General features: G+C 44.1%; 1 protein-coding gene across 4 annotated transcripts in view; it reads left to right on the top strand.

The window, feature by feature from the left end:
• DENND1A (DENN domain containing 1A) overlaps positions 1 to 25627 on the top strand; it is a 746239-nt gene that overhangs the window by 639979 nt on the left and 80633 nt on the right. For all 4 annotated transcript variants that reach the window (XM_044305779.1, XM_044305777.1, XM_044305778.1 and 1 more), the window contains exon 19: positions 5783 to 5914. In XM_044305779.1, the coding sequence (XP_044161714.1) occupies positions 5783 to 5914 (132 nt within the window). The remainder of the gene's footprint in view (positions 1 to 5782; positions 5915 to 25627) is intronic.

Below are 25627 nucleotides of genomic sequence, written 5' to 3'. Positions count from 1 at the left end.
TTCCAAGCGCACATGTAACAGGTCAGCCAGTGTCATAGGTACAAATCTTCTGACAGATGCCCTTGAACGCCATCCCCTCACAACTAGTTAACAATGTAGTTGAATAATGACGTCTCTTCTGCTTAACCTCTTTACAGTTCAGTGAATTTAATCTGGATTAAGACTAGGAATCATCTGCCCCCAGCACTATGTTAAGGTGGAGCTGGTTTTGCTTTCTTCTTTGACCTAAGCAGTTTAGGTCACTGCCTTGCTCCTTATTTGCAATTCAAACTAAAATCTGGAGGGCTCCATGGGTAAAATGTAGAATCATGATTACATGTGAGTCAATAATGGGAGGATCCGTGTCTTGTGGATTAAATACATGCTACTTTATAACCCTACACACACTCTCATCCCTGACAACCTGTGTTGCCTGGTATGCTAGAAAAACAGGATGGGAAGAAGAATGAGTAGACAATGGACATCGTTTTTTGTTTTTTACCATTAGATCCTTGTCTAAAAGTGTTGATAGTGGCTAATAGCAAGAAAACAAATATCCCTTAGTTTTTACTCCTCTTTTTGCAAAAAACTGCTAAAAAGTGGATTTTTTTTTAGCAAATGGGGATTATGTAGATCACCAAAGACATACACCCACTTATTGGGCCAGCAGCTTAATATAGGCCAGATGTGCATGTGTTTTCAATGAGGAGAGAGGAGCAAGCCACTGTCAGTCACCTCTGGTGGCAGTTTGTCTCCATGTCGTCAGACAAAGTTGTCTGTAGGAGACATGTCCTAGGTCATTACTAGGGAATAGATGAATACCTTGTGTCAGCCTCCATTACGTGTTATAAAGGAGTCGTTTGCTGCAATCTAATGTCTTATTTTTCAACGCATTCATCTTTTCTGGATCCTAATAAACCTGTAAAGCAGACTAAAAGACATGTTGGGCACAGACAATTAGGTTGGATCCACCAGCACTGCAGAAGTCAGTCATCACCTGGCAACATCGCATGTAAGAAGATTATTTGCTTTACTTATCAGGCGTAATTATTAGTCCTCTTCCTTCTTGACCTGTCCTCTGCCTTTGACACAGTCGACCACTCTTTCCCGTTGCAAATCCTCTCATCCCTCGGCATCAGAGACCTGGCCCTATCCTGGACCTCACCAACAGAACTTTCAGTATTTCACATTCATACACCACCTCATCATCACACCCTTTCCCTGTTGGTGTCCTTCAAGGCTCTGTCCTCCCTTTGTACATTCGGCCTGGGACAGCTCATAGAGTCTCATGGCTTCCAATACCACCTCTATGCTGATGACGCTCAAATCTACCTCTCTGGCACAGATGTCACTTCCCTTTGAGAAACCCGGTGTGTCTATCAGCTATATCTTCATTCTTTTCCTTCCGCTTCTTAAACCTCAACATGGAAGAAGCCGAATTCATTATCTTTCCCCTATGTCACTCAGTCCCCCTACCTGACCTGTCCATGACAGTACCATGCTTTCTTCAGTCTCACAGGTCTGCTGCTTTGGCATAAGATTTGACACACATCCAAACCCTTACCAACACCTGCCTCTTTCAACACAAGAAGATCTCTTTTGTGGCCTTCCATCCAGCACTCTCTCACCCCTCCAATCTATCCTCAACTCTCTGCCCGGGTAATCCAGCTCTCCCCTCGTTTCTCCTGTGCCAATCCCTTCACTGGCTCCCCTTTGCCCAGCAAATTCAGTTTAAAATACTAACAGCAGCATATAAGGCCATCCTCCTCGCATCTCTGATCTGCTTTCCCGATACATCTCCACAGGACCTCCTTACCCTGAGGACCTTACTCACACAGACATCTACAAGATTTCTTACTTGCGCCCCAGTATTCTGGAACTCACTACCCCGTCACATCAGACTCTCCCCAACATCCAAATCTTCAAAAGCAACCTGAAAACCCACCTCTTCAGGAAAGCCTACAGCCTACAATGAGCAAGTAGATTGTAAGCTCTTGTGGGAAGGGTCCTCTCCCCCACTGTTCCAGCCTGTTACGAGGTTCATGCTCATTAAACTTGCATAGTTTTATATTATGTATGTGAACCCCCTCTTAGATGTACAGTGGCGCTCTCAAATAATAATAATTCAGTGTCTCAGGCTGGGTTTACATGGAAATATTCCCCCTGGACATTGATCTAAACACTACGTGTACGTTTATTCTGATGCTAATAGGAAAAATGGTTCCCATCACAACAGAAATAAATCCCCATAGCTTCCATAATCCGGCGTACCTTACACTGACATTTGCCATAAGCGTGGCTGGATTTGTGTGTCTTTACACATTATATACAGTATACGTATAAAACCAGTATATAATCTGCCATTAACTGTACACATTTAAAGCTCCAGTATTCTGCCGTATACTGGCTGCCAAGGACACACGTTTTGCTATTAAAGACCATGGACACATCAGTGTATACATTGAGAGGTTTCTCTGCCTGTGCACCTCAGATGTGGTGCACCTTCAGTCTAAGGTCTCATTCACACGAACGTGTGCTGTCTGTTACCCTATTACGGACCGCATTTGTGGATCCGCAATACACGGGGCACCGGCCGTGTGCATTTCACATCATAGATGCGGACCCATTCACTGCAGTTTGCAGTCCACAGCACGGGCTTCACACAGTCGTCTGAACAAGCCCTAAGGCTACTTTTCTGAGGATCTCAATACCGGAAAAAAAGTTTCTGTTTAGTCCCCATGCATTCTGAATTGAAAGAGATCCGTTGAGGATGCATCAGGATGTCTTCCATAGCTGCAAATACAGTGGAGGAGTTTAAGCATGCATGGGATAGGCATAAGGCCATCCTTCATATAAGATAGGGCCAGGGGCTATTCTTAGTATTCAGTATATTGGGCAGACTAGATGGGCACATTCTATGTTTCTATTCTGTCAGCATTCCGTTTTGTGACCGGAGCTACAGTTTTGTGTCCTGTCATAAAAACGGAAAAAAACGCATCCCTTACCCATTTACTTCAATGTATTTAGTGACCTTTTTTTTTTTTTCGTTTTGATATCACACAACTGCATCCTAACGGAACGGACGCATCCTGATGTGCAAAATCAAAACAGATTCCTTTAATTCCGGTATTGAGATCCTCTGCCGGATCTCAATACCGGAATTAACAACGCAAGTGTGAAAGTAGCCTTAGTCTCCCTGTTCGAATTATCATATGTATTTCCTTTAACACCCTGATAAGCCAGGATCACACATCACAGAGGGAATAATAGGAAGTAGTTGTAAGGGACATACCTTTAGGTTAGTGGTAGTACCAGTCTAGGGGTGTTCTTTTCAGGGCAGCGCCCATTTTGCTCCTTTGTCTGGAACCGTATTGTGTTCTTCACCCTACACGAGCTGTATGTTGTATGATCAGGCCAGTGCTGAGGTTTTTACTTTTTGATTAGACACAAGTGTATAAATATGACATATATTTAGTTCTAAGACCCATTTTATCCTATGATATACACTGAAGTCCATAAATATTGGGACATGGACACAATTCTAACATGTTTGGCTCTATACACCACCACAATGGATTTGAAATGAAACAAACAAGATGTGCTTTACCTGCAGACTGTCAGCTTTAATTTGAGGGTGTTGATATGAAAGCACAATGAAATTCCAGCACTCAAGATTTTGGTAGCTAAAATCTTTGTCTTTTATTCAGGCAGTAGACATATAGACAGGACATCCACCCACAAGTCTTGTGGGTGGATGTCCTGTCTATATGTCTACTGCCTGAATAAAAGACGAAGATTTTAGCTACCAAAATCGTGAGTGCTGGAATTTCATTGTGCTTTCATATCAAGAATATACAGGCTCACCAGCCTTTTCCGTGCACGCAGGTGTTTGAACAATTGGGTGAGCTGGACTTTTCTTTGTTAATTTGAGGGTATTTACATCCAAATCAGGTGAACGGTGTAGAAATTACAACAGTTTGCATATGTGCCTCCCACTTGTTAAGGGACCAAAAGTAATGGGATAATTGGCTTCTCGGCTGTTCCATGGCCAGGAAAATGACCAAAAGTAATGGGACAGAATATTAATAATCATAAATCAAACTTTCACTTTTTAATACTTGGTTGCAAATCCTTTGCAGTCAATTACAGCCTGAAGTCTGGAACGCATAGACATCACCAGGCGCTGGGTTTCATCCCTGGTGATGCTCTGCCAGGCCTCTACTGCAACTGTCTTCAGTTCCTGCTTGTTCTTGGGGCATTTTCCTATCAGTTTTGTCTTCAGCAAGTGAAATGCATGCTCAATCGGATTCAGGTCAGGTAATTGACTTGGCCATTGCATAACATTCCACTTCTTTTCCTTAAAAAAACTCTTTGGTTGCTTTTGCAGTATGCTTTGGGTCATTGTCCATCTGCACTGTGAAGCGCCCTCCAATGAGTTCTGAAGCATTTGGCTGAATATGAGCAGATAATATTGCCCGAAACACTTCAGAATTCATCCTGCTGCTTTTGTCAGCAGTCACATCATCAATAAATACAAGAGAACCAGTTCCATTGGCAGCCATACATGCCCACGCCATGACACTACCACCACCATGCTTCACTGATGAGGTGGTATGCTTAGGATCATGAGCAGTTCCTTTCCTTCTCCTAAGGCCTCATGCACACGTCCGTGTTCCGTGGCCGAGAGCGGACCGTGGAAACCCGGCCGGGATTCCTGCTGACAGCATGAGCGTACGGGGTAATTGGTTGCTATGACACCGTGCGCTTCATGCAGCCGATGCTGTACAATAATACTGTATACTAGTGTATTACTGTACAGCAGCGGCTGCATGAAGCGCACGGCGTCATAGCAACCAATTACCCCGTACGCTCATGCTGTCAGCAGGAATCCCGGCCGGGTTTCCACGGTGCAAGGGTTCATAAGCCTTTACTCCACATTCACCTTTTTACTAACAACAAGTCCAAGTACAACTGGCAACAGTCCAAGTCCACTTAAAGGGGTTCTTTAGATTAGGGAATTCTGGGTTAATGGAGGGGAGACCTTCATTCAGGACTCTCATTCTTAGGGCTCGTTCACACGAACATATTTTGCTGTCCGCATCCGTTGCTCCGTTCCGTGGCCCCGCAAAAATTATGAGTCCTGTCCTATTCTTGTCTGTTTTGCGGACAAGAATAGGCATTTCTATAATGGGCCTCCTGTTTCGTTCCGCAAATTGCGGAAGGCACACGGGCGGCATCCGTTTTTTTGCGGATCCGCAAAAAGCAGCACAGTCGTGGGAACAAGCCCTTAACCAGAGTGCATTTCCCAGACAGCCCATTTTTTTCAATGACAGTGTAATAATTAATTTTCTTTGTGGTGGCCCTGTTGGGAAATTAAATACTTGCACCCCACATTTTGCAGCTCATCCCAGAGGGTACCCTCTGATCAGCTTTTCACCAAGAGAAGCAGCAATCATCTATACATTATTCTTTAGTGGCCTCTGCAGAGGAAACTTAATATTCAACTTAATGGCAATCCTCGTACCAGGCCTACCATATCAGGGTTCTTGATGGAGGAACCCCGTCCATATGCCGTATAGGGAACAGGTGGCTGTAATGATGAGATTGATCGTTGATGCCGTTGACCGTACATAACAGCCAGGGTTATGGGGCAGATGTCCTATAGATTTGCACAACTGTTTCGGGCCGTTCCAGTGTTAAATCTCCTGAACCACATTGATTGATGGATTGGTGCTTAGTATCTATGAAAGATGAAGTTCTGTATTTCTGTATAAATTGTACCCCACCCCTGTATTTATATTAGGACCTGACTGAAAATGGATGTAGTGTAGCTGTGGAAGAACCACTTCCAAGGATGTCTCCTTCACCATCTGCTGAGAAGAAGGATCTGAAAGCCAGGGAGGAAAGAAGACCCATCACAGTTCATTTTGGCCAGGTAGGTCTCACTGAAGTATTGGCATGTTGCAGGCACATTAATAATTGGCAAGTTACAAATGGCTATTAACCCCTTAACGACAGGCCTATTTTGGCCTTTCAGGACCAAGCACGTTTTTTTATTTTTTATTGTCATATGCCAGGATCCACATTTTTCTGTTGTCATAGCTATATGAGGGCTTATTTTTAGTATTTTTCAATGCCACCCGTTTTGGGTGCATATAACGGCAATTTGCATAAAAGGGGTTTTCCAGGATCTCCTCGCTTTTTAGTTAGGCTCTAAAGCGTGTTTAACATAATGAAAGGATTATGCTCACCTGGTCCCCTCTGCTCTGGTCCTGCTCCCATTTGGCATCTTCCGATCCCTGGCTTCTTTACTTCCAGCCATGTGTTCAGCCAGGGTCATGTACACTACTGCAGCCAATGAGTGACCTCCGTGGTGACACGGTCCCTAAGTCATTGCTGGGTCATGTGCTGCTTGGAGACTCGTCACCGCTGAGGGCAGTCATTGACTGTAGCTATATACATGACCCAGTCAGTTACCGGGCTGGAAGTAAACAAGCCAGGAACCAAAAGATCGCTGAATGGGAACCAGGGTGAAGGACCAGAAAGGCTGGGACCAGGTGAGTATGATTTTTTTCGTTAGGTGAAACACACAAAACTAAAAAGTGAGGAGATCCTGGAAAATCCTTTTAAGGTGTCAATCTACCATGATCTCTACAGCACACCTAAGAATAAGCAATTTATTTTAATCGCAAAATAATTTTCAAAAATGTGTTACAAGAGACTTCACCTACTTCTGCGTCATTAAACTGTGATTGTAGGTGGGTACTTCCATCCCATTACTATTATAGTTATCAAGTGTTTGTTCACTTACTGTTAACTCGCTGGTTACCCTACAAGGCTACATCCACATCTTCTAGGGGTCTCCAAAAATGACAGACACCATAACAGAAACCTGACAGACCCCCATTATAGTCAGTGGGATTCATCAGGCAGTTGGTGTTTGTTGTGGGCTCCATTTACAGAAAGTACAGAGCACTTGTAGATGCAGCCTTTCACATCTATATGGCGTAGACTGCGTACTTCTCGGGTTCTCAGCTTCTGAGGATGTACCCGTTCACGGAAAGACTAACTTGTAATATACCACAGAGCAGTGCTTCTCAGATTGTAAGTCCAGCCTCACTGGGCATCCCACATTTTTGTGGAGGACATGATGGGGAGATAGTTTTGACTTCTGTCATCATGTGCTGAGCTCTTCTGCTGCTCGGGCCTCTCTCTTCCTACAGATACAATATACAGACGTGGACAAAATTGTTGGTACCCTTTGGTCAATGAAAGAAAAAGTCACAATGGTCACAGAAATAACTTTAATCTGACAAAAGTAATAATAAATTAAAATTCTATAAATGTTAACCAATGAAAGTCAGACATTGTTTTTCAACCATGCTTCAACAGAATTATGTAAAAAAATAAACTCATGAAACAGGCATGGACAAAAATGATGGTACCCCTAGAAAACACAGAACATAATGTGACCAAAGGGACATGTTAATTCAAGGTGTGTCCACTAATTAGCATCACAGGTGTCTACAACCTTGTAATCAGCCATTGGGCCTATATATATGGCTCCAGGTAATCACTGTGTTGTTTGGTGATATGGTGTGTACCACACTCGACATGGACCAGAGGAAGCAAAGGAAAGAGCTGTCTCAAGAGATCAGAAAGAAAATTATAGACAAGCATGTTAAAGGTAAAGGCTATAAGACCATCTCCAAGCAACTAGATGTTCCTGTGAGTACAGTTGCACATATTATTCATAAGTTTAAGATCCATGGGACTGTAGCCAACCTCCCTGGACGTGGCCGCAGGAGGAAAATTGATGACAAATCTAAGAGACGGATAATCCGAATGGTAACAAAAGAGCCTAGAAAGACTTCTAAAGAGATTCAAGGTGAACTTCATGCTCAAGGAACATCAGTGTCAGATCGCACCATCCGTCGTTGTTTGAGCCAAAGTGGACTACATGGGAGACGACCAAGGAGGACACCATTGTTGAAAACGAATCATAAAAAAGCAAGACTGGAATATGCCAAACTACATGTTGACAAGCCACAAAGCTTCTGGGAGAATGTCCTGTGGACAGATGAGACAAAAATCGAAGTTTTTGCCAAGGCACATCAGCTGTATGTTCACAGACGAAAAAATGAAGCATATCAAGAAAAGAACACTGTCCCTACTGTGAAACATGGAGGAGGCTCTGTTATGTTCTGGGGCTGCTTTGCTGCGTCTGGCACAGGGTGTCTTGAATCTGTGCAGGGTACAATGAAATCTCAAGACTATCAAGGAATTCTAGAGAGAAATGTACTAGCCAGTGTCAGAAAGCTTGGTCTCAGTCGCAGGTCATGGGTCTTGCAACAGGACAATGACCCAAAACACACCGCTAAAAACACCCAAGAATGGCTAAGAGGAAAAAATTGGACTATTCTAAAGTGGCCTTCTATGAGCCCTGACCTCAATCCTATTGAGCATCTTTGGAAGGAGCTGAAACATGCAGTCTGGAAAAGGCACCCTTCAAACCGGACACAACTGGAGCAGTTTGCTCATGAGGAGTGGGCCAAAATACCTGCTGAGAGGTGCAGATGTCTCATTGACAGTTACAGGAAGCGTTTGATTGCAGTGATTGCCTCAAAAGGTTGCGCAACAAAATATTAAGTTAGGGGTACCATCATTTTTGTCCATGCCTGTTTCATGAGTTTATTTTTTTACATAATTCTGTTGAAGCATGGTTGAAAAACAATGTCTGACTTTCATTGGTTAACATTTATAGAATTTTAATTTATTATTACTTTTGTCAGATTAAAGTTATTTCTGTGACCATTGTGACTTTTTCTTTCATTGACCAAAGGGTACCAACAATTTTGTCCACGTCTGTAGGTCGTTTTTTGTAATTTTGTCAGGGACTTTGACCACTGGTCAGACACAGCATTATTAAGAACTGCATTATTTTTAATGTAAATGTCGTACAAGGTTTGAATTGACTTTTATTATAGCTAATAAGTTGCGTTGCTGTGTTATGCACCAATTTGCAGTTGCACCATATGATCCAGAAAAAGGGGGACATGATAGAGTTTTACTGTGATTGACTCCGTGATGTAACAGAAGAGCAGCACAGTATATTCTGAGACATACAGCTGCGGATCCGTGAAGTCGAGACACCACCTAGTGGACTTCTTGGAATAAGAAGAGCAGTGAATGGACAACAAGCAGGCTATGGAAACATTCTGTATATACTGCCATGCGCACTTGCAGCCATAGCAATTACAGTCTATTAATATGGGTTTCTCTTAGTGGCAGAATTTGTTTGATCCTTGGATGAGGTGAAATGAATGGAGCACCTTTATTTGACGTATTCTGCACTGACATCAGTGTTAAAACAATTGATGTTTCCTCAAGGGTTCATTCACATGACTGTAAGTGTTTTGCAGTCCTCAAATTGCAAAACATGGGTACCGGCATTTTGCGGAAGGCACACGGCCATTCCTATCACACAAATGCCTATTCTTGTCCGCGATTGCGTACAAGAATAGGACATGTTAAATCTTTTTTTGCGGGGCCGCGAAATGGAACTACATGGACCGCACACGGTGTGCCTTCCGTATCTTTTGCAGCCCCGTTGAAATGAATGGGTCCGCACCTGTTTCTCAAAACTGCGGAACAGGATAGGGGACTCAGAAATACTGGTCGTGTGAATGGAACCTTAAACTAATAAGCTATGTTTTTCCATGTGCTTGAGGGGGTCTGGCAGTGGGATTCTCTTTGGTGTGTCAAGCACCGCCCCTCAAAACAACACACACAACACTGGGTATTGTTCAGAATGTTTGTCCCAAGACATAAACGTATCCCCTATCCACGAGATAGGGGATATGCATCTGATCGGTGGGTGGTCAAACTACTGGGACCCCCATTGAATGCAAGAATGGGGGTACTAAGCCCTAGAAAGAATAGGAGCTTGGGCATGTGAAGTATGAATGGAGTGCCAGCAGGCTTGGCAATCTCCTGTGGTCCCATAGAGGATGAATGGTGGTCGACCACTACTCCATTTATATCAGGAATTCAGGACCCCTGTTCTTGTGCTAGGTTGGGCTCCACCCGCAGGGACACCCACCGATCAACTGCTTATCCTCTATCCCATGGATAGAGAATACGTTTATGCCTTGAAACAAACCTTTTAAGGGACATAATTATACAGTATATCAGCCAAGCTAGAGATCATTGCAACAAGAGTCAGAATATCCAAAATCTATTGATGACCTCATCTTAAAGAAATTGTCTACTGAATACAACAGACCTTTCCCTGTAAGGTCGTACAAAACATAAAAATATTTAACTTGGAACCTTACAAAAAATGTATGCTCCCATTTCTAGAATTTTTTGTTACATATTTGTTATGGCACCCCCTGGTGTTCTTCAGTTCCCTTCTTAGGACGTCCAGCTCAGGTGTCCAGTGCAGGTGAGAAGAAGCTTCTTCTAGTCCACACGAATCACTCCCCTTGCTGTGTTCAAGAGTATTTAGGTTGTGGAAGTGGGCTGCTGGGAATATGTGACCACCAGCACTGGACATGTTAGGTGGACATTCCGAAAATGAAATGTAGAGAACAGTTGGGGGCACCGCAAGTAAGTTACAAAAGATTCTAGACACAGGAACACGTTAAAAATGATTCTATGACTAAAAGTGTTCTGTTTTTTGTTTTGTTTGTTTTTTTGGTGAATTAACATGAAATGTATTAATTAATCAAGGGTCAGTTTCCCTTTAGTGTTACATCTGAAGAACAAACAAAAAAAAACATAACAAATGATCTTGTGTATGAAAAGACAGAGGATTTCCTCCCGTACGTTATAAGAATATTACAAGTGACCTTGGATTGTTCCATAACCTGTATAAAAACACTCTTCCTGTTCCTCATGCTGGTGGTCATGGAATTCTTTGATGACCTCTTATAATCTGCGGCCATACAAATTAGACCCCATGCACATGACCATATCCGTTTTTTGGTCCTTATCCGATTTGACTTTAATAATTTGCAGAACGTACATACTTGACCGCAAAATATGGACCATGTACCTATTGAAATCAATGCGTTTGTAAAAGATGTGGATGCAACACGACCTGTATCCATATTTTGCATATCCACAATTTGCGGACCAAAATACAGTAGGCCTTAGTCCTAAAGTTGATCAACATGTACGATTTGCCCAAAACGATCGTTCACTCGTGGGATTAAGCAAAGAGCAATCGTTTTGGCCAACCGATGACACACTGTCAACAATTTTTCATCTAGCCCACAAATAATCTTCCTTGAAGGAACGTTTCCAGGTATAAATGTAGCACTTCTAAACTGGAAGTGTGATATCATGACACAAAATCCATTGAAAAAGTCAGTGGAAAGTTTCTTGCCATTGTTTACTTAAGGGGGTTATCTGGGAAATAATATTGATGACCTATCCACAGGATTGGTCATCAAAATCAAATCGGCAGGGTTCTGAGTCTTGGTACCCCCGCAATCAACTGTTTTGGGAATCTATGACGCTCACTGGAGCTCTGGTGAGCGTGGTGGCCTCCTGGGCGCTTACCAAGCACAGTCCCATACATCATATAGCGGCTGTGCTTGGTATTGCAGCTCAGCCCCATTGACTTGAATGAGACTGAGCTGCAACTAGGCCATGTGAACGATTTACACTGACGTCACATGGCCTTGGAGCAGGCTGCGGCACTCATAGAGTGCCAGCCTCTTCTAACAGCTGATCAGCCTCTGATCTGATATTGATGACCTATCCAGAGGATAGGTAATTAATATTAATTCCCGGATAACCCCTTTAATGCGTTAAGAGTAGTGTTGAGCGAACCTCTGTTTTGAAATTCGTCTTACAAGGTTCGGGTTTAGGTTATCTAAGAATTCCGGTATGGATTCCGCTACCACGGACCATAAGTTATGGTCTTTGGTAGTGGAATTCTTAGATAACCCAAACCTGAACTTTGTGCGCCGAACTTAAAAACAGAAGTTCGCTTATCCCTAGTTAAGAGTCAAGATGAGGATCGCTGCCTCTGTAGATCATTCGCCCTTCACCTGGTATCATAGCTTGAAGAACTGTACCGGCCAACATGGACTAAAATAGGCATGGCTACATCATCCGTTAAAAGGTTGTCCAACCATCAGCCTAGGTCTACCTAATGTGTATGGCCACCTTTATCACGTATTGTAAGCTTGGGAGGTTTATAGTCAGCAGGATCTTATTTCATTCTCTGTTTTATGATCTTCCTTTGCGTTTTCCACGGTTTTGGACTTCACAAAAGCAACTGGGAGATGATAAAATGGCGCACAGACCTTTGGTATAGCTGTAACGTTCCTCCAGCTTTTCTGTAGGATATTGTCACGCTCAAGACATCTTTCCAAAAGCATGTGCGTTCTATATGATGTCTAAAGCACACCCAGACATAATATTATCTGTCCCGCGTCTAGGACGGCACATTTGTCCTGCTCTACAAGGCACCGTTTTTAGGCAACACACCATACTTTAATGTCATCATTAGCCAGGGCTTGCCTTTAAAGTCATATAGCATTACTATGCACGCGAGCCGGGGACACAATTAAAAGATACAAAAGCGTTGCCTCTAATACAGAGAAGACGAGATGTCCCTCTCCCCATTTCTCACTTGTTTTACATTTCTCCTGGCATTATGCTAGTTTATGTAGAGGAGGCAGATTTTTTTTAAAATGCATGCATGCGGATTAAGGTCAAGCCCCGTGTATCACTAATGCAGTTTCTCCTGGCTGTACGACTGCAGCTCCTGAATCCGGCAACAGCAGTAAGATGCCTTAATTGAGACACGCTGTCAGAGTGACAAACACATTTGCATACACTCTATTTATTCTCGCTGGAAAGGTCTGCAAGCTGCTGCCGCTTGAACATTTTTAATCAGCTTTTCTGTTAGCGAGCCGGCAGCTAGCTGTCCTAGTCTTGGCTGCTTCTTTATTATTTGACAGGTTAACTAGATGGGGGATGGGCACGTGGGGTTCAAACTATTTTTTATTATTATATATTTTTTTTTTTTTGTTTCGTCTCTTTACGTTTTCTAAACTTAACAACAAGTAACTTCTTCTTTGCCGGATCTCAATTACACCGCTCGGATTTACTCCTAATTAATGTATGTTTTGAAAAGCGCTATAGAACGTTCTGCCACTTGGATTTCTTGTTCCTCTTTCCTCACTCATGTAGAGATGTAGCTGAGCTGAATTGGTCATTTAACTCCGGAATAGCATACCTGCGGACCGCAGACGATGTAGCCTTAGTGATATTCCTCAGATGGTGACGTTAGACACTTATAGTGCTTCTTATTAGGTCACAGTATCATGGGTAAAGCTGAAGACTGGTAGACCAAAGGTGGGGCTGCAGCAAATACGCTGCGTGATTGTGGTAATGTAATGGACTTTTTTTTTTTATATAAAGTTGGGCAGGTGTGTATGCAGCAGAGCTGAGTTTGTCCTTGAATTCTCTAGATGATATCATACACCAGCTGACTATACATGTAGATGGCTGCCGGACAAACAAACTTCCACCAGACCCCTTCATACACATGCACACCGTGCTCTGTCAAGCCTGTATGTGTTCTTATTGGGAAGAGGGAATAAGCCATTGCTAGGCACCTCTGGAATGGGTATGTTGAATTCAGTGTGCCTGATCCTTCTTTCCCCCATACATATCATATGGCCGGCCAATCGGCAGGTTAGGCCCATCTTAGTGATGAACGAATCGATTTGGACAAATCAAATTTGTTCAGAAATCTGCCACCTTGAGCAGCGAGAGGAAGACTACCCCCCCCCCCCACTCCGTGTTTATTGTACGGGGCCAGACAACTGGCGCCTGCACCATTGCTCCGAGTAGCGGCAGAAGCGCTGCTGCTACCGAAGCAGCACAGATCCCGGCTGTGCAGGTGCCACTACACTTCCAGATGTACCCAGACATGAAGGTCGCATGCACATTTGGCATCTGCGCTGCTCAGGTAGCAGCAGCAGAGCCTCAGTGCTTGTGCCGCTACCCAGGGCAACAGCATATGTGCGAGATGTCTGGACCTGTCAATCAAAGTGGTGGGAGGAGTCTCTTGCACAGCATAGCCATGCCCCTCGCTGCTCAGCAAGTCTTATTTTTGAACATGTTCATCAATATCTAATCGGTGGGGGTCCAACACCCCCAGTGATCCACTGTTTGAACAGGCTGGCGGCGCTGCTTCCTCTTCATTACACAGTGCGTCGTCTCCTTTGCAGCGGAGGCGCAGTGTAATTACAAGTACTCGCTCCTGTCAAGTAATTACACTGCGCCGCCAAAACCTCCGAGATGCCGGGCAGTGTAATGAAGAGGGAGTAACGCTCGCATGGAGCTCTCCCTCCTCTTCAAACAGCGGATCGGTGAGGGTGCCGGCTGTCCCCCCGCTGATCAGATATCGATGACCTGTCCTGCGGATAGGTCATCCATATATACTGCCTGCACAACCCCTTTAAGGTAAATACAGTCTATTACAAAACACGTAAGATAAAAGCCTACAATTTGGGTTTCCTTGCAATCCACTCAAGTTATCACATCAAATGTTAGCAGTGTCTGTATGAAGTATTCCACGTAAAAATCCATTCTAGGAAATCCTGCCAGTTTAGGGTCCATTCACGCGTCCGTAGTGTATTGCGGATCCGCAATACACCTGTCCGGCACCCCCACAGAACTGCCTATTCTTGTCCGCAATTGCGGTCAACAATAGGACATGTTCTTTTATTTTCCGGATACACGGACCGGAAGACCGGGGGCGCGCTCCGGAAATGCGGATGCGGACAGCACACTGTGTACTCTCCGCATCCATTCCTGCCCCATAGAGAATGAATGGGTCCGCACCAGAACGGCTGCGGACCCAAATATCGTCAGTTTCTGTGCTCACTAGCTGCCATCTTTCAGACTTTCATACACTTTTACCTTTATTTAAATGGGTTTGAGATAAAACCAGTTATATCTTTTCTAGAAGCAGCGCCTCTCTTCTCCGTGGGCTCTGTGCGGTACTGCAACTCCCATTCACCTGGCTTAATCCACTACTTACCGTTTGGGCTATCTTCTTTGCCTCGGCTGGTTGCTCTGAGCAGCATGTTAACTCTGTAATAGGTTCCTGACGCGATCTGTTATCTGGCAGTGCGGAAGCATTGGTGCAGAACACACCCCTGACCTATCCTTCTTACTAATAAATGGTTTTCGTACGCTCCCCGAGCACCCACCTATGAATTAGCGCACTGTGCAAATGTAAACAGAGATCCGCTTAACAAATATATGGAAAGTCAAAGATTTAAAGGCCATGGCTGGTGTATATAAGACGCGGGAACGCAGCCTACTCTTTATAAGCTGCTTGAAGCGCATACAGATTTGTAGAACGCAGAAGCTGGTCTCATTCTGATGAGTCTCACAAGGTCTTGCAGGCTATCTACCCGTACATTATTGTGTCTGTCGTGCGTGCCTATAAGACCCATGTGCACATAATGGTTGTTATACAGCGCACACTCCTTGTTTGCTATTAATTACTGTTTCCAGTTAAGGATATGGATGCAAAATGGCACCGTATGGCACAACATGTAATATTGAGAACATGCCACTAGGGGGAGTTCAGTCTCTTTTAGTTCAGTACCAGGTGTATAAACCTATAGATAGGGAGCTCCCCCTAGTGGCAGCTGAATGCAGCCAACATTTTATTATGTGCGAAGCAAGGATTTTGGAGCTCTGCAAAAATGCAGCAGACAGGGTTGCCAACCAGAATTTTTTAAAAATTTTTTCGGTCAACTTATCGCAAAATCATGGACTTCCAACATTTTTTGTATACAAATTGGAAAACTATAATGAATGATAGAGATTCTCAGTAATACATGTCTGTATCTCCAATATACTGATAAGAACTCATTACCAGCATGTACTGCGAGCTGTAAAATAAGCGTAATTACCACTAAAATAATGTAGTTATGTACCGCCTGTTTAAAAAAAATCACGGCACATCTAAATTTTTTCACGGACACAAAAAAAAAGCTTATTTTTACGGACTGTCGAGAAATTTCTGGACGGTTGGCAACCTTGGCAGCAGATGCGTACTATGGGTTATAGATATAATTTTTTTGATCACAGTGGGTGTTTCATGATGCTGAGAATGAAGGTGAATCGGGCTGTGCCAGTCAGCAGGGAAGGAGCGTAGTGGTAAATGAGCGCAGATCGTTCTGATGATCTGTGAGGAGCTCAGGAGTGAAACCCTTCATAATCAGAAAGGGATTACATATTCTAGCTATATGGCCTCACATTGTAAGATGGGAAGATCCTATAGGTTTCTTCTGTGTAGTAGGCTATACCCTATGTCACAGGAGGAGTATGACACCTGCCACTAGCAGTCTCTGATAGCAACTACAGGGGGCTGTGGTCCGACACTGCAGAGGTGCGCGCACACTATTCACCCATTAGGTTCAAGTCTTGAGGATACAAAGGGGTGCGCAGACTATTCACCCATTAGGTTCAAGTCTTGAGGATACAGAGGTACGTGCAGACTTTTAACCCATTAGGTTCAAGTCTTGAGGATACAGAGATGAGCACACACTATTAACCCATTAGGTTCAAGTCTTGAGGATACAGAGATTAGCACACACTATTAACCCATTAGGTTCAAGTCTTGAGGATACAAAGGTGTGCGCAGACTATTAACCCATTAGGTTCAAGTCTTGAGGATATGGAGGTGAGCACAGACTGTTACTCCATTAGGTTCAAGTCTTGATCATACGATGAGTACAGGCTATTAACCCATTACGTTCAGGTCTTGATTATGCAACGATGAGCACAGACTGTTAACCCATTAAGTTAATCTTGATCATACAGCGATGATCGCAGACTATTAACCCATTAGGTTCAAGTCTTGAGGATACAGAGATGAACACAGACCATTAACCTGTTATGTTCAAGTCCTGATCATACGATGCTGAGTGCAGACTAATAATCCATATATATTAGTTTGGATCTTACAGCGATGAGCGCAGATTATTAACTCATTAAGTTCAAGTCTTGATCCTTCAGCAATTAGTACAGGCTATTAACCCATTAGGTTCAAGTCTTGATGATACAGAGATGAACACAGACTATTAACCTGTTATGTTCTCAAGTCCTGATCATACGATGCTGAGTGCAGACTATTAACCCGTTATGTTAGTTTGGATCTTACAGCGATGAGCGCAGACTATTAACTCATTAAGTTCAAGTCTTGATACTTCAGCAATGAGTATAGGCTATTAACCCATTAGGTTCAAGTCTTGAGGATACAGCACTTTCCAGCGATGTCCATATCATACACTAAGCCTATAGAACGGCCTTTAAACAGTCTGTTTTCCGTATTTTAATTAAGTGCTGAGGAATGCTGGGAAAACTCTCCCTAGATCAGAGGTGAGCTGGAAAAAGTAAGCAGGGGAAGAGGACAATGTGACATGTACATAGCTTTGTACTTAATGATACACTGGGCTCCACTGCTGGAAGGTTGTGAGAGGTGAGCCCAGAACCGTAGAGAGAAATGTTTTAAAATGTGGGAGACTTTGTCCAGACAGAATTATTCATAATGGGAGAAGGTTCCTTTGTTATTTTGATCTTGCATGTTGGTGGCAGATTTCTGAAGGCCTGCAAGCTTGACAGAGGTCACCAGGGGAAGCAGAAGCTGCAGAGATTTTTCTTTGTCAGGTTCTCTGCCTTCCCCCCCTTTGCGCCCTCCTCCATGAGCCACCCCACAAAGAGGAGTGATAATGGCCAGCCACTGTGCTGGAATGAAAGGGAATAGAGGCAGCAGGCGGATGAAAATCCCGTAAACAGTGTTCAGCGGAGGTATAATTGGGCTCTTCTCACGTTACGTCTTCCATAGCTGGAGCAACATCACCAGTGGGCATACTATTGAGACCTTCCATGCTAATGAAATTCATGTCCATCAGTCACCCAGTGCAAATCTCAAACCCAGGCCCTGACAACATCTTTATCTCTTGCCTGTTTAACCCCTTCAAGTACTCTGTGCCGCAGCCTAGTATAAAAGGTGCGGATGGGAAGTACTTGTGTTTTTAAGGTGGCCACAGACCACCTTAAAATCATCTTGCTGTGTTCAATACAATATCCCAAGTAAAGCTTAGATACGGTACACGTATTTACAGCAGGAGACCAATAATCCGTTATAAGCAGTCTTATACGCGTTCTGACCAATGCATTAGTCAGAAATGGTTGTTACCATTCCTTACTCGCTGGCATTGCCTAATCAGTGGCAAAGCATGTGCCTAGGGTGCTTGGTGGTGAAGGGGGCGGCAGTGGGAAGCTAGGAGACAGATAAGGCCTCATGCAAACGGCGGCTCGGACGCGGACCCATTCACTTCAATGAGGCCGCAAAGGATGCGGACAGCACTCAGTGTACTGTCCGCATCCGTTGCTCTGTTCCGTGGCCCCGCTAAAAAAATATAACATGTCCTATTCTTATCCGTGCTTTGCGGACAATAATAGGCATTTATATTAAAGGCTGTCCATGCCCGTTCCGCATTTTTCAGAACGCGCACAGAAGCCATCTGTGTTTTGCGGATTTGCGGACTGCAAAACACACCACGGTCGTGTGCATGAGGCCTAAGGGTAAGAGCTGAATATTTGCCCTGGGAAAAAGGGACATCTTTAGAAACCATTTATTTATCCTCTGTAATTAGCTGCCTGTAGGCTTTTATATTACGTTACAGGTTATTATGCTCACACGCGTTTTGAGCACATTCAGGGTACGCAGTAGGTTGAGAAATGCTTGATATGTATACCCTGAATGTGTGCAAAATGTACGTTTCAGCCATTGACAGCGCCTAATGATGCCAGACTATGTAACAAGGGTATATAATTTACTGAAATAAGACAATAAAAAAATATATTATGTAGTAAATATAAAACAATAAGCGAAAATCTACTGGAAATCAACTAGCTCCATAACCATCAAGATACATAGTGAGTTCAACCAAGAGCATAGATGTAGCGCCATCTATCCAGGAGCTTGCGGAGTAAAGGAGCTATACAGAAGGCACCTCAGATGAAGGGCACCAGAAAGGTCCACCTCCTTCTCAAAGGATTAAAGGGGTATTCTCATCTCAGACATTGATAGCATATTGCTAGGCTATGCCATCAGTGTCAGATCTGTGACCCGCACCTGTCTCCATACTAGACCCCATGAAATGAAGGAGCTGGGCAAGGACTGCCACCCTCCTTATGGGCGTTCCAAAAATAGCCAAGCACTGGCTCAGCTATTTCCAGCAGTCTCATAGAGGTGGTCATGCATGCGTGATGTGCTCTCCATTCACCGTTATGGGACTTCTGGAAGTAGCCGAGTGTGCTCGCTTGCCTGTTTTTGACGCTGTGTGCTCTTTTTCACTTCACTGGCCCCTCTCTGGAGATGGGAATGGGAGCCGCACCCATCTGAATTTGGTAGCATATCCTAGCAATATGGTGTCAAAGCCTGAGATAGGCCAACCCCTTTAATAGGCTAGGCCAGGGAGTTGTCCATGTGCAGTCCAAGGAACCCAGGCGTTATCAAACTGTACCCTGATATTAGCTAGGATTGCTATAATCCTCTCGTGTAGAAAAATGGAATCATCAGAAATATAGAAAGAGTTGGCGATCTCCAGCAGCTACATGTATCCTGGCAGCCATACGAAGAAGCTTGTATGCAGCTCAGGTGACATTTTCAGGGATGACTCCATCAGGCGTTCATAAGGTATTATGGGTGAGCCGTATTTCAAAAAATCATGTTGGTTTATAGTTGTTTTGTTTCACTGTATTTCAGGAGGGGTTCTGGTTCTCATTGAAGAGACCCAACCTGTGTATGGAGACATTTTCAAGGCAATGTTCCATGGGGAAAAAAATCTGCAAATCTGCTCATGAAGCTCCCATCTGCGAACCACTGATTTGGGGGTTTACGCCCCATATCACCACAGGGCACCTGTACTCTGCCCATAACCCCGAATCAGTTGCCTATAAATGGGAGGCTCTTCCTTTTGAAGGAGACCGATTTGGATGACATGGGACGATTTGCATACTTTTCACAGTATTGAACATAGTCAGCAACAGAAAAGTATATGTCATGGTACATGAGGTTCTGTTTTACAATGGCAGTCAGTGGGCTGCTACACGGGGCAGATTTTGCAGCGCTCCAGATGGCGACCAAAACGGTCGCCAATGCGCCTTAAAATTTGCAGATGGCGACAAGACTTTTTAGCAGCGGGTGCAACGGCGGTATCACAAACCCAGCACCCAACCTCTGACCTCGTGCTGAGATCCCCGGCAATTAACCCCTCAGGTGCTGCACCCGCTGCCTACACTTAAATTATTGTGTTAATTATATTCATTGGTGGCGCAGTGTGCGCCCAACTCCCCCCCCCTAGTATTATAACTATTATAATCATCCCCCCCCCCCCATATTCATTGGTGGCAGTGGCCACAGGGTCCCCTCCCCTCCTCATTGGAGGGAGCGGCAGCTTCTGATCGGAGCCCCAGCAGTGTAAGGGTCCATTCACATGTCCGTAGAATGTGTCCGCACTCGTTCCGCAATTATCCGGCACGGGTGCGGACCCATTCATTCTTTATGGGGCAGGAATGGATGCGGACAGCACACAGTGTGCTGTCCCCATCCACATTTCCGGTCAGCGGCTCCAGAAAAAAATAGATTATGTCCTATTCTTGTCCGCAATTGCGGACAAGAATAGGCACTTTTATGGGGGTGCCGGCCGGGTCTATTGTAGATCCGCAATACACTACGGATGTGTGAATGGACCCTAATCCAGCCACTACTGAAGCCCTGGCTGCCATGGTAATCTCTCTGCTGCTGTGTGTACTATGCACAGGCCAGCAGGGAGAGTGTGAGATCCTATTCACCCTGATAGAGCTCTGGGATGAAAGATCCTAGGTTCTAGACCCTAAAGGGGCTAATAGTTATTAAATAAAAAGTAAAAAAAAAAAGAAAGTACAAATCACCCCCTTTCCCAATTTTATATATAAACAATAAATAAACATATTACATATCGCCACAGCCAAAAAAGTGTGAACTATTAAAATATAAAAAAATATCTCCTATGCGGTGAATGCCGTAACATAAAAAAATAAATTTAAACCGAGCGATTCGCCATTTTTTGTCACCTTGTCCCCCCCAAAAAATAGGATTGGACTGTTCAATTATGGGCCGAAAGTTCCATTAAATGCGGAATGCGCGCTGCTTTTTTGGTGTTTTATCGAGTATCCCAATACTTTTTATGGTATTGAAATTGAATCTAAATTTTGGTATCGCTGCAACCCTAGTGGGGATAGTTTATTTTAGCCAATTCTGTGTCATATATAGAAGAATATCTGTTTGAAACGCCCATAAAAAAATGCACTCCTTAAAGGGTTTGTATACACTAATTTCTGAGACTGGCAGGATCTTTGTTGGTGATCATACTTACCTGATCCCCAGTGCTGGGTCCTGGCTCGTTTGCTCCCCAGCTTCTGTTGCTTGTCTTGAGTCCTTTCATGAAAACGTCCTGTTACAGCCAATAACGGACCACTGCTTCCCTTGCATTATGTTAAATGGTCTTGTGATGCAAGGGGAGCAGATCTCCAATGTGGCCAGTGATTGGCTGCAGCGGCATCAAGATAAAAGTTTTCATGGAGAAACCCAAGACAAGCAGGGGAGGCCAAGGCCCAGCACCTCGGGATCAAGGGAGCATAAATCTGGCTAGTCTGAGAGTTCATAGAAATTAGTGCACAACCCCTCAAGATTGATGAGGTTAGAAGAACGAAGAGAGACAAATGGGCAACTACATGAGGTAAGACACGTCGTCTTTTTTTATTTTTTATTATACCATAATTATATTTTAAATTAGGCGACCAAATTTTTTATTTGGCCCCTAAATTTTTCAGGTTAGAAGCCAATGGCTCTTGGTTATTTTTTTTAAAGTCTGGAGCACTGTTTTGACCTATTGGAAGTGGCCCTCTATGAGTCAAGATGAGACTTTCCAACAAGTTTTGGGATTTGACAAGGGACTATAACCAAGCCAGATGTCAATCCATAGACACCTGGTTCGGGGAGCTTGCCCCTCATCAGTACAGAATAGGATTCTGGCTGGCTCACTGGTATGCCATGGAAGCAGAATAGGCAGGTTATCCTACTCGGTAGTAGGGGCAAGCACCCCAAAACAGTGGCTTGGCTATATTCCCTTGTCAAATCCCCCAAGGCTTTTTGGAAAGTCGGATCTTGACTCATAGGAAGCCACTTCCAAAAGGTGACACTGGAGAGATGGTTTGCTTCCTTGGGAGATACCTCGTTGCATATTCGTGTCCCATGGAGCATTGCCAATAAGTCTCCATACAGGACTGGTCTCTTCAAGGAGATTCAGCACCCTACCTAAACCCTATCCATTGCAAAGGGGGAAATCTACAGGACCAGTTGACATTCTGCAGATTAAAATTTTACTCAATTTTACAAGGCGGATTTCTTATGCCGCGTTTGGATGAGATTTGTTGAAATTTCATTCACTTTACTGCTACCGGTAAAGCTGCAGATTTTCCGCAGTCAGCTCCACTGTGGGAAATTAGCGCTACGTAATCCATCGGCATATACTTGTATACGTAGAAGCTATATGAAATTAATATCGAATTTATGTGCTAAACATGGAGAAAAAGTGAAGTGTGAACAGGACCTTACTTATACAGAAATCAGGGTGGCCCCAGAAGTGAATACCTCTTCTATCTCTTTCTTCCCCCCATTGCCTATGTGCAGCCACAGAACCCTAATCCATTATGCGGTAATTTCTGGTAATTATCTATGTGCTAATATGCATACATCCCCAGCATTGCCTCCTTGTTAGAGCTTAACCTCATTAACCCTTCCGTCACCAGAGGGGCCCTGCAGGCAGCAGCGGGCAGTGACAGACCAGTAGCAGTTGTTTTCGCCTGGAGAATATGCATGTAAATATTTGTTTAAATTGTGATTTTAAGCCAAATGGAAGTCCTTTTCTCTTTGCCCTGAGCAGTGTTCGAAGCCTCGCTCCGCGCAATCCCCTTAATATCATCCTTTCACAGTCAAGACGGTGCAGGAGGCTGGTTTTCATAAATCGGAAGCGTCTCCTAGCATTTCTCCCGTTCTAAATGTGCGTTAGTGCTGCCTGAATTACATGCCTTCTCCACTGCTCTCAGCTCCCATCATTGAGCCGGTATCCAGCGCTCACAGCGAGACGCAAAGCTTCATATTTAAACCGCCCCAGGGCTGTGCCACTTCAGCATTCACCTAATTGATTGATCTGTGGGAAAATTAGAGCTTAGATTTCAATTCTGATTGATTGAAGAGGAAATGTTCTAAAAGATCCTTTTACAATAGCAAATAGTTTAATAGATTGTGATAGACATTTCCTTCAGCGGATCAGGTATCAAACGGAGGAGGATAAAGAAATATGACGTCTACTGTAAAATAGCTTTATATTGCTCATTATCGGATCTGACATGTTTTTAGCTGAACTGTATCATTCTAGCCTTGTTTTTTCCCCCCCTTTCTATCTCAGCCTTATTTCATTGCAAAATCCTGACTGTAACAGTTCTTTCCGTGCCTCTCGGTGTCTGTGACGGTGGATTGGATGTCATGCAGGCCTGAGAGCACAGCTGGCTGGAAGACGCTGTGTGCGGTGACACTCCGCCTGCTGCTCCGAGCAGCCACGTGGCGGTTACGTGGGGGAAAGTTTGAAGGAACTCATTTCTGATACAAAACTATGAGAAAGTTAGAGTACTACTAAGGCCGTCTGCACACATATGTAGTTTGCGATCTACAAACCATAGATCCACATAACAGTTTCCACCGGCTCCATTGCCAAAATGCCTATTCTTGTCCGCAAAACAAGAAGAACAGGGCATGGGTTTTTTTTTGGTCCGCATCCAATCCGCAAAAAAATGTGGATCGGATGCTAAAAAAAATAGTGCCGTGCATGAGGCCTAACATGTAGCAGCTAAGGGTATGCTCGCACAGCATTTTGTCTGCACAGCATCCGCTCACAGTCCACCTCCCATTGTTTTCAATGAAGCATCTGCACCAGAGTTCAGATGATGTCGATTTCTCCATTCATGGTTTATAAAACCACATTGCAAGTATGTAAAAAAAAATGACACAACCGTTCTTTGCAAGATGATCAGCAGGGGTTCAGCACCCCCACCGATCAGCTGTTTGGTGTAGCTACACAGCATCATCAACATTGTAATTGCTACTACAGTGCTGTTCCCATTGAAATCAATAGGAGAGTGCTGTAGTAGCTTCCTCCCTCCACTACAGTGTAGATGGTGCTGTGTAGCTCCGGTGCCAACTTCTGGCAATAGAGCTACACATACAGCTGACCCCTGCTGGACTGCCAGACCTCCATCGATCAGCTAGTAATGGCCTATCATAAGGATAGGCCATCACTTGAAAAAGGCTGGACAACCCCTATAATTGCCTTTGTGTATTTAGTGGTGAAACAGAAAGCATAAAAAAACAGGGTGAGACAAGAAATGATAGGTGGAGTAATCCTAACCATACACATTAGATGGCTGTCATGCGGACGAGTGATAGCTAGCAGGTGACAACTTTCTCCCCTGACTGCGCCATGCACATGCAGCGTGGACGTGTTCCCAATAGGGACAGGGGAGTAAGCTCCTACCTCTGGCGGCGGCTTTTCTCCCCAAGAAAGGATCAGGCATGTTGAAATCCAACTGCTTGATTTTTTCCCCCTCCGCCCAACAAACCAGTGTGTTTGGCTCACATAAAGTACATCTAATGTGTCCTTAATGTCTCCTGGCTTTTACTAGTGATGAGCTATCCTCAGGATAGGTCATCAGTATCAGATAGGCAGGGGTTCGACACCCAGCACCCCCGCCGATCAGCTGTATGAGGGGATGGCGTACGCAGTGCACACGTGCCATCTCTCTTCCTGTCTGCTGCTGCTGTCCATGGTCTTTGCCAGGAAGAGAGAAACACAGTCTCCTTATACAGCTGATCGGCGGGGGGGCTGGGTGTCGTCGATCTGATATTGATGACCTATTCTGAGGATAGGTCATCAGTAATAAAAGCCCGGACGACCCCTTTAAAGGGAATGTGTCGCCAGTTTTTTTTCTGCCTGTTAAAACCAGATAGTAACACTTCTCCTTTTCTTTTAATCTGTTTTCATTTTCTGATTCCAGATTTTTTTATTCTGTTTCTTGAACATGATTTTGGGGGCGGCCATCTTGCCTGAGATGTTCTGAACAGCATTTAGAAAGCATAAAAAAAATTGCTTTACGGCAGCTCCATGGTCCATAGACACAATGGTCAGTGGGGAGGGGGGACTCATTGACTTCTATGAGAGAGTTTTCAGGAAAATTAAAAATAACATCATCAAAAATTCAAACATAAAATTAGGGCTGTAACGATTAATCAAAGTTATCGATAATATTCGATAACGGGATTCATTGTCGACGAATCCAGTTATTGAATAATCGGCCGATTCGTTGCTATGCGGGCGGGAGGCGCTATGCCTGCCGGTCCTTAACTGGCAGTAACTTTTACTTTAAATCAGCGCATCTTTATTACCTTACAATAAAGCTCCGGTAACAGGTAGAGCGGGAGGCGGCGTAACGT

The sequence above is a fragment of the Bufo gargarizans genome, chromosome 9, assembly GCF_014858855.1.
Source record: "Bufo gargarizans isolate SCDJY-AF-19 chromosome 9, ASM1485885v1, whole genome shotgun sequence".
NCBI classification, from domain to species: Eukaryota; Metazoa; Chordata; class Amphibia; order Anura; family Bufonidae; genus Bufo; species Bufo gargarizans.
Note: the sequence above shows the minus strand (reverse complement) of the source record. Positions and strands in the feature narration are given on the sequence as shown.